Source organism: Harmonia axyridis, chromosome 1 (assembly GCF_914767665.1).
Source record: "Harmonia axyridis chromosome 1, icHarAxyr1.1, whole genome shotgun sequence".
Lineage (NCBI taxonomy): Eukaryota > Metazoa > Arthropoda > Insecta > Coleoptera > Coccinellidae > Harmonia > Harmonia axyridis.
In genome coordinates this window covers 44,176,543-44,188,936 of record NC_059501.1, presented here as the reverse complement: position 1 = coordinate 44,188,936, position 12,394 = coordinate 44,176,543, and the positions used below count along the sequence as shown (strand labels likewise).

At 33.2% G+C, this 12,394-nt stretch overlaps 1 protein-coding gene across 2 annotated transcripts in view; it reads left to right on the top strand.

The window, feature by feature from the left end:
* Nucleotides 1–12,394, top strand: part of LOC123670847 (sister chromatid cohesion protein PDS5 homolog B) — a 29,898-nt gene that overhangs the window by 16,238 nt on the left and 1,266 nt on the right. Inside the window, exons 5-9 of one of the 2 annotated variants that reach the window (XM_045604412.1) lie at nt 1,456–1,836; nt 3,646–3,858; nt 4,724–4,978; nt 6,375–6,653; nt 6,746–6,775. In XM_045604412.1, coding sequence (XP_045460368.1) covers nt 1,456–1,836; nt 3,646–3,858; nt 4,724–4,978; nt 6,375–6,653; nt 6,746–6,775 — 1,158 coding nt within the window. The remainder of the gene's footprint in view (nt 1–1,455; nt 1,837–3,645; nt 3,859–4,723; nt 4,979–6,374; nt 6,654–6,745; nt 6,776–12,394) is intronic. The other variant, XM_045604413.1, reaches the window with a different exon arrangement.

Below are 12,394 nucleotides of genomic sequence, written 5' to 3'. Positions count from 1 at the left end.
ATAGTGAAATGATGAAAAAGGCTTTTTTTCGAATGGAATGACCTGCATATCATGAGATCTATTGAAAGATAATAAAATTTCCGTTCAGACGACCTAATTAAAAGCTATTTTTCATCCCAATGTCAATATTAAGGTACATTTGTTTTATATATTAATGAAATGTTATAAAAATTTCGGAGGTGTTGGGGGTATGGAATAACATCCTGTATCGCCGAAAAATTTTCAAATTTTAAGTGACAAATGACTTATTTTTAGGCCGTTTCTAACTTCAAATTAACTAGAGTTAGCGTCCAGAGAACAGTGGTTTGACTCTGAAATGTTAACTAAAAAATTAACTATTTTTAAGACATCAGAATGTTCTTGCATTAACATATCATATCTTGGCTCTTCGAGAATAAGAGAAGTTGAAAGCTTATTAGTTTTTAATTTTGTGTAAAGGAATACTTTCCATGTTCACTTAGTTTTCTGTGAAAATATACACAAAGACAATACAAATACTTGAATAGTTGAGCATAACGTGTATTTGTATCCTTAAAGAACTGTACAATAATATTACAAAATCAGTTCTTGTGTTCTTTTTTCTAACGAATTCGTCTATTGAGATTAGTGGATGGTTTCCGTGGCCTAAATCAAGAGAGCCAGTCCATTTCGTCTGTCTTGTCGACACGCGTTTTTCAGGTCTTCAATCCTCTAAAAGTAGAGAATGTCCTCCCAGCTGTTGAAGTGATCAGTGGCTAAGAAGGAAATATTTTTAAGACTGTGAATATGTTAGGCAAAAGTTCTCTATTTTTATGGATATTAAGTGAATGAGAAAAGGTTTTTAAAATGTTTTTACTTTTAAGAATTACAGACCAACTTTTCGTTATTTGAAAGGAGAAAGGAACCAGACAGGACCACTTTTTTCTAAAAAAAAAAAACCTTTCGGTGATTACAGATCCGACCCGGATAAAATTTCGAAAGTGAAAAAAATAACAATTGCTCTATTTCTCAAACGATTCCAAAGATTTATTACTGGAAATGATAAACCGAAATCTACCAGTATTATAGGAACTATTCGGATAAAATTCGCACTATAAATTTTGCACAATGGTTTATTTTTTACTTTTGTTATCTCAAAGTATCTCAATGAGTATGAAAAAATTTATATTTCAAAATTTGTTTTCTTTATTTTGACTTCTGTTTCACAATCAACTATCCTGTGGTGAAATCGTAGTAATTTTTTATATATTGATTAGTTAATAATCGATAATAAATCAGTAGGATCTACAATCATAGAATTCAATGTAAAGATTGCTTCATAAACTTTTTTATATTGAAAGGAAGTCTCTGAGAGAAGAGTTTACTCTGAATTCATTTCTGTATTGTTTTCTCATCACTCAATATTTTAAGAGAAGATAAAATTAACTATAGATCAAAACCTAGGATGAATGAAAATGTTTTGGACGTTTGTTACAGATAGTCAAGGAACTTCTAGTTAAAGAAGTGAAGGATATTGAACCAGACACTCGCATAAATGACTCATGGTGTAGTGAGGATGAATTACCTGAAGATACAAGATGCAAAATAGAAGGACTAAAAGCTATGGCAAGGTGGCTCTTGGGCTTGAAACAGGATATAGCTTCCGCTCAAAAAACGTTTAGAATGTTGAATGCTTTTATCTTGCATAAAGGTGACCTTTTACAATCAGGAAAGATTTCAAAGGCGGAGATGTCTTGGCTTAGGCTCACAGCTGGCTGTGCAATGTTGAAAGTTTGCGAACAAAAAGGAGTAGGGGATCAATATACTGCAGAACAGTTTTATAATTTGTCACTTTTGATGTCTGATGAAGTGAAACAGGTTAGTATAAATCTTTATAATCTGATTCAGCTTCTTAAAAGAGCAGCGATGCCTCCATTTTCATGTCATTTCTCTACATTTTTGTCTAAATACAACTATGAGTTTAATTCAAAACTATTGGATAAAGTCTTAAAGGAATTTAGTTGGTAGATGCATAGGTAATTGCATTTGATGTAACAAATTTAAATGCATGTTTCAGCCATTGATGGCTTCTCTACCTTCTTCGAGAGTTCGGTCATTGGCTTTATACCTGTATACGTAAAGCGACCAAAGGCTTGCTCAACAAAATTTTAGGCTCTAGTGGAGCTAACATTTTTGCTTACGTTGAACAGTTTTGACGAATTGTCGAATCCGTCCTAGTCCGTGAATTCTATTCCATGAATTTTGGAGAAAAAGGTTGAATGAATACCTTCATATGACTATTAAATGCAATAAGTGCCATAGGTAATTCAGTTATTATAAAGGGATTATCCTCCAATTCTGCCTATTGGGCGAATTGTTAATTTATTTCCAGGGCACAAAGGTCTCATTCGAGATTCATTGTAAAAACCTCTACAGTTTAATATAGAGAACCAAAGCTGAGTTAATATCCCTAAACATAATATTCTTGCATACCCATATCTGTTCGTGGTTTTTTTCCATTAGTTTCGTTCCATTGTTTCTTTCTGATGGTTACCATATTTTCTTTCTCTTTAATTGATTTAACTTTAGAAGGGAGATTAGTAACTATAGGGAGGAGAAGGGAAGATACCAATTATCAAACGATATAAATAGAAATTATTAATTTCAACAATTACCACAGTAAACTATGGAGTCCGATTGCACTATAGAAAACTGCATTCAGTTTTCTCTATCGCACTTGTTCGGTGAATCGGATAAATATAAGGATGCACTCTTCTTGTGTTCTGTATATAAACAGTCCTTAGACCGTCTTAATTCCATATCCTCCATGGCAGGATTGCCGATAGGTCAGTCTATATAATGTTCTCAAAGCCCACTTTTGGGTACCGAAAATCTGGTTGATGAAAGGAGAATTTCCCCAGGAAATGATGCCATCAGGGTCGGATACATGGCTAAGTCGATTCCATTCCGGTAATTTCGATGTCAAAGATGCACCACGCATTGGAAGGCCAATTAGGGCCGCCGCCTGGAGCGGCATATCGGACATTTTGTGAGAGAGAACGAAGACCGTTACTTAGCATAAAGTACGAGACAGCTGGTTTGTTTACGTTGAACTTGACAGTTTCGTTTTGGCGCGTTCCACTCATAGCAAGGGCTCGAAGCTCTAGTGCGCCGAGCCCCGGGGTGACACGCATCTGTCTGGAAAGCAGCTTTTGTTTGAGTTGAGCCTTTTTCTAATATATTCGATATGTGGTAGCCAATTCATGTTCCTGTCCATTACATCTCCTAAAAATTTCACTGCACTATTAATCGTGACTTCAGTGTTCTGAAAAATGAATTTCTCGGTGCAATTTCTGCTTATTCTTGCAATATCGAAGAACATGCTCTTCGTTTGTGACCATTCCCGGCTCAATATTCGAAAATTTCCGACATCGTGACTCAATGATAGAGCAATCTGTTCTGGAAACCACTGCTCTCAAGGCCTAGTGTAATAAGGGGTTAATCCCTTTCGGCGTTTAGGATTCGAACTGTTATGGGGTGGGTAGTACTACTCATAGTTTTTTTTTCAAAGCCGAATTGGAAATTTGGAATATTGGGATCAAATCTTAATTAATCAATTTTCCAAAAATGTTCTTGAAAAATTATTGATTTAATGCATAATGACGGTAGTATTGATTGTTTTTTCAGGTACGCGAAATATTTTCTGGAAAGCTTCATAAAGGACTTAGCAAAGGTCTGCCAAGCAAGTGTTTACCATTAGATTTTATGGGATACTATGCCTTAGCAGGTAAAGAAACAGAATCCCGCTTGAAAAATACAATAAGGGGTTATATGACTACGGATATCAACAAAAGACGAGATTACGTCAAAACACTCACCATGGGCACTCAAACTGATAAGGTAATAACAATCTTTCATATTAAATCTATTTTATTCATTTTTATTTCTGTACTCTTTAATTTAAATGCTAATTCCATATTTAGGCACTAAACAAATGAAATCAATTAGTTACTTTTTTGATATACTTAAAATCAAGGAATCCAATTTTAAAAATAATGAAATACATTAATAATTATATATTCAAATACATATTTTTAAGAAATACTTTGTAGAAGTCCTTGCACAGTTGGTTACGATATTTTTTGAAATTACAGAATTTGAGCAAATAATATTTCTCCAGAAGATGTAGTGTAGGTGATTTTCTGAAGAAACAATCTTCTTTGAGAACAATTGAGTTTGAGCGTGAAATTATTACTTGATATCTCTAATTATCATTTTTGGTATATAATAACATATGAACTATTCAATCTGAAGAAAAAAATGAGTGACTTAAAGTCAGGAGCTTTTTAGCTCTCGTCTTCCATACGTCATTTGTTTTATTAGGATCATTTAAACACATAATATAGAAGTTCCATTTGCTGTTCTATTTTATTCGAGAATCTTGGAAATATTATTATAATAAAACATTTCAATATTTTTCATTTCCTAGAATTTAGTTTTTTTTATGCACAATTGCAAGATTCTTTATCAGAAGAAGACAGTTCCATATTACCATCCGAGCAGGTGATGATTTCGTTTTTTTTTTTTGAGAGATTAATGTTTTCCATGATATGTTACGTAACGGATCAAAAAAATTTACTGACTTGGTAGGTCGAGAATTTCCCTTCATAATTCAGCGGTATGTGTGCAAATAAATGCCTAATGTAGATGAACAAAGACATCGATTCAATCTTCTGAAGTGTTTGATAATATTATTTTTTTTTAGGCTTTAAACCAGCTTCCTCATATTTTACCCGATTACATGCTAGTATTTGCCGTTCCAATATTGGCACACGATCCAGCATTCACGAAATGGGATGAAGTAGAAGAACTGAAAGTTGCTAAGCAATGTCTTTGGTTCATTCTTGAACCTCTTGTTACTAAAAGTGATTATTTCAGTTATGGATTCTATAAAACGTTGATCGAGCGAATGAAAAATCATAGAGATGCTATTCGGCCCGAAGATGATTCACTAAATTATGTAAGTATTATAAGAAATGAAATTCCGATCATTCTCTTTTCTTTGAATCATAGAAATCTTTTAGATTGCTACTTCACCGATTTCTATCTGAAATTAAAAACAAACCGACAAAAAATATCATATGAACGATATAGCACAATTTTGAATATTAGAGAATTATCGCACGAAATTGTGGAGGAAAAACTACTCTTATCAATTAATCTTCAAATTAATTTAAATGAGATATGATTATGATCCAAAGTTCAACTACTCCCGTCTCCTCAGCGTTTTTGAGATCTCACCACTTTTCAGGTTGAGTAAAGCAATTTCAAACGTTCCTCTGATTTACCGTCTTTTCTAACACATGCATGAATCCAGAATACGTTGCTACGTCTTTATTTTCAATTTTAGAAAAAACGCATTTTTAGCCTTCCACAAGACTTTTTGTATAATATTGTTACGTGAAAATTCATTAAAAACTAATGTTTGTTGGGAAAGTTATATCATGTATATATTTATTCTTCAAAAAAAAGATTATCTAATTATATTTTTTCCATTCCATAAAAATTTATAAAAAAGGACTTTCCGCAATGACGAACTTTTTAAAATGAATAATAGTGAAAACCTTATATAAATCGATGGTCTTTAAAAATAAATCGTACTAATTTTTGAACTGATCGTTGAAGCGATATAAACCCTTTTTAAATATCAGCATGATTATGTAATTGAAAGGACGTTACTTTTCAAACAGGATTCAGGTTTTTACAAAACTCAAAGCAACAAGTTATTTGACAATTCTAGCACCAACCTACTACTTGAACAAAAATATAAAAGGGAAGTTCAAATTTGCGTAGCTAGACAATTTTTTACGATTCGGCCTAGACAAAAAGATATAGCCATTTTAAATCTTCATAATGAGCTATGCCACCTCTGGAAACACAAAAGTTTTTCTCCACCTTGGAGATGAGCTATTATATTAGAAAAACAGAGTTGCATTCAGCCAAAGTACCCAATTCTTGAATTTCACAGATAATTTTTGTTAATATCAAATTATTCAAAAAAGGCGCATTATACGAGAAAATAAGTGAAATAGTTTTATTTTTCTAATTGGTCAAATATTATCTAAGAAGCATTCAAATGACTTTCAAGAGTTTGATTCTTTGAGCTTCCAGCATTTTTATGGATTGTTATGGTCATAAGACTTATACTTTGTAAAATAAGACTTTGTATATGGGCAGGAAGACCTAGGTCGCTAGCCCTTTGAAACATTGTTTCAATAAAGTTTTTCTTCTCTCTCTCTAAGAAAGAAACTGGAAGATTTGGATGGAATTTTGTGTTGAGATTAGATTCATCATATCAATGAAAAACTATCCAAAAACTATTTCATTCACTATGTATATTCTATTTATATTTGCAGAAAATTTGGGCTCTATGTGATCTTGCAATGGGGTTGCTTGTTTCTAAAACTACAAATTACGACCTCAAGGATTTTCCATCTGATACCAGAATACCGATCATGTATTTCTCACCTCAAGCAGACTTTTCCAATACCAGAGTTTTCTTACCACCTGAACTGCAATATCAACCAAATGTGAAAGCTACAATAAATATATCAATGTTGAATAACGACCGAAATAAAAGACCAAAAAACAAAATTAAATTGGAGGGCTGTGGTCCTTTGGGAAATGATGTCCAAGTAAGTTTTCAAACAAATATCAATTTTTCAATAAATATAAACTAAGCTTATTTGTAGTTAATCTACTATTAACTGTTATTTTTTATGCTTAGCATTCTTTTTCTGATGGGATTGATGCTCAGGTAGGTTAATAATTTATCTATTTTATTCAACTGAATATCTGGGATTCCGTTGGAATCCAAGTGAATTGTGCTGGACTGCTAATGAATATTACAATGGTGTTCTTTGAAATTATTAATATTTTCTAGGTTATATAGCGGCTAGTTTTTGAAGTGTCAGAATAAATTATTTAGTTGATAAAACCAATCGATGAAATTGCGGTAGATCATGGTGGCTTGAACCTGATCTATTTAGATCCAATTTTAAGATTACCAAATCTATTTGTAGCATCTCTTTTTCTAGTACTAAAATAACCGTTAGTGCTACTTGCTAGGAAATCAAAGTAAAGTCTTACAAATGGTTTATTTATCGAGGTTTTTATTTTTATTTGCTTAAACTGGATACAGTTATACGTGAGGACTTTTTTATGGTATTAAGTCTCACTCATTGGGTACAAGTTTATTTCTCAATATGACCCGGTATTGGTAGTACTCTTTGTTCAGAAACTTGAAGTTCGGGATAGTTTCTGTGGAATTCTGCAAACAACTTTTGCCGGTAGTCTATTTTATCCTCTTCCATTTTTGTCACTTCATAGTAAATGCGCATGATCGTTTCATTTATAGAAATTGTTCATTTCATGCGTCTACTTGGTAGAACTACTTGGGTTTTCTCATAGAATTTTGAGATTGTAGCATTGTGTTCGATAGATGCCGGTCTCCTTAGCACTCTGCCACCGACGTCCCACATACTGTCATGTCCAACACCGGCTCGAAACACGCCCTGACAAACCTCACACAGCGACTCTATATTCCTATTCCTTAAATTCACCATCATTCATGGGTTTCTCCTTGTCGTGGAGGTGATGGCGTTTGATCGCTTTTTCTATCCGTAGAGCTGCAGTGGAATAATTATTGAGCTGCTTTCCACAACGCTTCGCCCGTTACCCTTGGCAGAGACCCTTTGACAGGTTTCAGCTTCCCGGGTCAGGGAGCACTTGGAATCTGCGGTGGGCAGGAGTAGATTCAACTCTCCTGAAAGGTGAAGCTCTAGGGATTTCTTCTTTTTCTTCCAGTGTCATGACCGTTGCGATCGTTGACTATGATGATGATGTTAAGTTCGCAAGTAGATTAGCTATTATCACTTTATCCACTGCAGCGCGAAAAAGTTGTGCTGTTGATTTGCCGAACCACGCTCTAAGATTTTTCAGCCACGAAGTTGTTTTCCTACCTACGCTTTTTTTCCCCTTTATCTTTCCTTGGATGATCAGATGAATCAATGAATATTTTTCTGGATGTCTCATAATGTGCCCGAAATATTCAAGTTTACGGCTTTTTATGGTATTGATCAGTTCAGTCGGTTTATTGAGTCGTCGTAGTCACTCTGTCTATCCAGCTTATTTTCAGAATCCTTCTATAGGCCCACATTTCAAAGGATTCTATTTTCTTTAATAGAGTATCTTTTAATGTCCACGATTCAACTCCATACATGAGTACAGGGAAAACATAACATCTCAGCATTCTTATTCTTAGAGCGATATTAAGGTCGTGTGTGCAGAACGCGTTTTTCATATTCGTGAAAGTTGTTTGTGCTTTACCTATTCGGCTCCTTATTTCTTTACTCGGATCCCATTTGTTGTTAATAACACTCCCTAGGTACGTTATTTTATTTACCCGTTCGAGTTGAACACCATTCACATAAATTCCTTTATTCTGACAGTTGCCGTTTTTATTTATTATCATATATTTGGTGTTGTTGGTGTTCAATGTTAGGCCGTATATATGAAACTGATTTTGATTGTCATTTTTATCTGTCAGGCAAGAAAATGGTTGCTATCCTTCTGGAGGAAAGAAACCATTTCTCGTCCTTTCTTTAGGGGGTCCAAAAAGGAAGATTTGTAGTTGGGTAGTAGAAAAAATATTTTTCTTTCATCATTTCCTTGAAATGAATAATAATTTTCATATATTTCCATGGACGTGATAAATGATCAAGGAAATTGTAAAATTCGTATTCTAAAAACACGAAAAGATCCATGTTCACACGACACGTTGTTACACCAAAAATAGTCCAACAAAATAATATTGAAATATGTTATCTATTCTCGTTCACGCTCATTCAAGATACACTGACACAATGACAATGGCGCCTACTTAGGGGGAGACGGAAAAAAAATCAATTATTATATTAATAACAAATGAAACAAACAATATTCTGCATATACTGCTGAAGCTGATTCGGCTCCAAACTATGAATATTTCGACGAGGCTGGGTGTAACCAGCCCCTAGCAAAGGCGAGGATAAGGTATTCTCAAAGTTAACTCACTGATTAATCAACAGTGTCTTAAGCATAAAACGGGGCAAGTGGGCATAAGAGACTAGGTGAGAGAGAACTTGGTGACGAAGTGAAATTAAATAGAATATTTCACGTCGTCACCAAGTGATACTCCCAATGCAGTATCACGTTGATCGAAATACGTTACTTTCACCAATTCAAGTGGAAATATAAGATACCGAGGAAATAACTTGATATCGAAATTGATAATTTAGAATGATTTCAATGAAGAAAAATTTTGATTTTATCTCTATATATATTTTTCGTCGGTTCGACCGAACCTAATGAGCTGTCACTGGCGCTGATTGGAGCAAGTTTTCATTGGTTTTGCATATTGCTCCAATCAATACTATTTTGATTGACATTCAAAGTAATTTATTCTCTCCAACATGTGCACGTGACCTGAATAATTTGGTCTTGTTGGTGTTCAATGTTAGGCCGTATATATGAAACTGATTTTCTATTTTTCTCTATTATTACCTCCGAATCATAGAAGAACATCCTTCATTTAAATTAGACTACTTCGAATTAAATAGAATTTTTTATTGAATTATTAAGAATAATTTCTGTGTCTTCTTGCCATGCACTCTACAACCCACGAAAACATTGCCTTGTATCTTTTGCATCTTGTCATTTCTTTGACCCTGCCTGTAAATAACCGAAAGTTTAAAAAAAAATCATTCTGTACTCAAAATATATTGATTATTTGTTTCCTTCTAGTATTTTATTCACCCAAAAATTACATAAATAATAATTTCCCCATTTGAAAAAATTCACCACACAAAATAAATAATTTATCATTCCAGAAATTTTTATATTTCTACAACATTGGACACGTTCAGCAGACTCAACAGTTGTGGAACAGTTGTCAATACTGTATGAATTTTTTATCAGTTTCCGCTACGGAACGGTCGCCATCTTTGGTAGCGAATTTATTTTATGCTACTTTTTGATAACATGTGGAGTAACTGACATTAGTGACAATTGTGATATAGCAATAATGGAAATTGAAACATATACTTTTATTAACATTCTGAATTTTGCACTGAATAAATTTCCGATATATTGAAGAATAAAAAAGTCATAATACCGAAAGCAAACTTTGAAATAAAAATCGATTTTATAACAGGAAATTGTCTCTCATCATAACGAAACCTTCAAAAAGGACCCACAGAACCTATTGTTGTCAAGAAAAGAAGCCACCCAGCGTTGCCAGGCGGACAAGCCGAAAATATCGTACCGCGTGTTCAAAATTATCGTACATTATCGTACATATTATCGTATCCCACTGATTTTTATCGTACACATTCGAAATAAAGGAAATTTTTGCGAGAATATGATAATTTGTGGACAAGGATGAATAAACAAGCAATATATCGAATAAGTAATATATTTTTTATTTAAACAAAACGGTAAATGAATAATTAATTAATTATTAGGCAAGATCAGACAACCTGCATTATCCTATTCACAGACTGTCGGTGACGGAAAAACATCCATCTTATAATTCTAATATGTACATAAGATTGTACAATGAACTTGCAAAAAATTAAAAAATTAACAATTGAACATTTGCTCCCATAACCACATATAAAATAATATGAATCTAAATAATTGAATTGATTGGAAATACAGAGATATATCTTCGTAAAAATTCTCTATAAAATAAATGTCATCAAAAAAACGATTTTCTTATATGAAATGAATATATTCAAATCTGAAATATTCAGCCACACAAATTTGTCAATGAAATTCCAGTTACAACAATTGTTTTTCACTAAACAGAATACCAAATGAGAGATAATGGTAATTGATATATTTTCAACTGAATTTTGAACACCATCTGTTTTTAATGAGGACCCTTCGTCCTTCCGAAATTCGGATATTCCATGATTCTTTGTATTTATTTTCAGCCGACAGTCACCAAAGAAGTTTTATGATTTTATTATGTTTAAGTAGGTTCGTTCTCCTAGATTCACGTAGAACGTAGAACCCCAATGAACAATGAATTGATTCATCGGAACATCCTTGAGTTTAGACATTCCCAACCGTCTCGGTTAGATTTTTTAAAACTACTAAAATCTATCAAATGATTTCTTCCTACTAAAAACTTCCTGAAAATGCAATAATCTACTGAAAAATTGGATATTTACTAAATCTGGTCATATATTTTATATATTTTTTTTTCATTATATTTTGAGTATCTATGGACACTTTAGCTCAAATGATAGGTACACTGAAATTATCGTACAAAACGCTATTATCGTACATGCGGTATCGTACATAGTATTGAGCAGCAAATTATCGTACAAAACGATAATTATCGTACGAACGGCAACCTTGAAGCCACCCTTCCGGCAGAGAATAATAACATAACCAAACTGATACCTATCAGTAGCGGAGCTATTTACGCTACCGATCTTTCTGCTGGATATTTTTTTCAATATTTTGCTCAATTTTCTATGGATTTGACGTTGCTATGATACGAAATTTTTCACGAACCTTATTCTTATTGTATATACAACACGTAGAATTTCAAACTTATCGTATCTGTTGCCACGGAAATATTGAGTATTTCATTTCAAGTTTTTTATTTTTCTGTGGTTCTAAGGTTGTGATCTGGGGTCTGTTGCACCAAACTTCTTTGCAAGTTTTCATTTTGAATTATGCAAAATCATCAAAGTGAAAATAATACAATATTCGTTCAGCAATGCACTATTTTGCAACTTTTTCTTGACTTTTCAATTCTGAATGTTTTCGTGCAACGTAATTCATTTGAAAGGTGCAAAGAGGAAAGTTGGTAAGTATTTTGATCAAGAGACCCCAGCTTGAAATTTTTTACAAAAGTTGAAATTTCAACTGCGGTTTAATGGTTACAGAAATATTGGGTATTTTTTCAATATTCTTCTGAATTTTCTGTAGTGTTGGTGATGCGATTAACATGAAATTATGCTTAAAGCTTAAAATAGCTGTCACATCCATATGCATCACTTCATTTCGATCGGATTGAAATTTTTTCCTCAAAAATTCGAATGGCCATGTTCACGGAGACCCTAGTCAGATTATGCACATTAACGAAATTAAACAACCAACTCTGATAAAATTTGTTAGATCTTTCCTTTCTAGAGTCATGGTTTTTTATGCCCGATCGGACGGACGAACAGAATTGAATTTGAGGACGGACTATTATCAATGAGTGAAACATTTTCTTTTGAGACCATTCCCTGGCTTAAAATTCTAAAATTTAATTTCGATTGAATGAATTTTTTCATTTCAGAACTGGTTTTCCCCCCTTAAGCCCATTAAAATACTG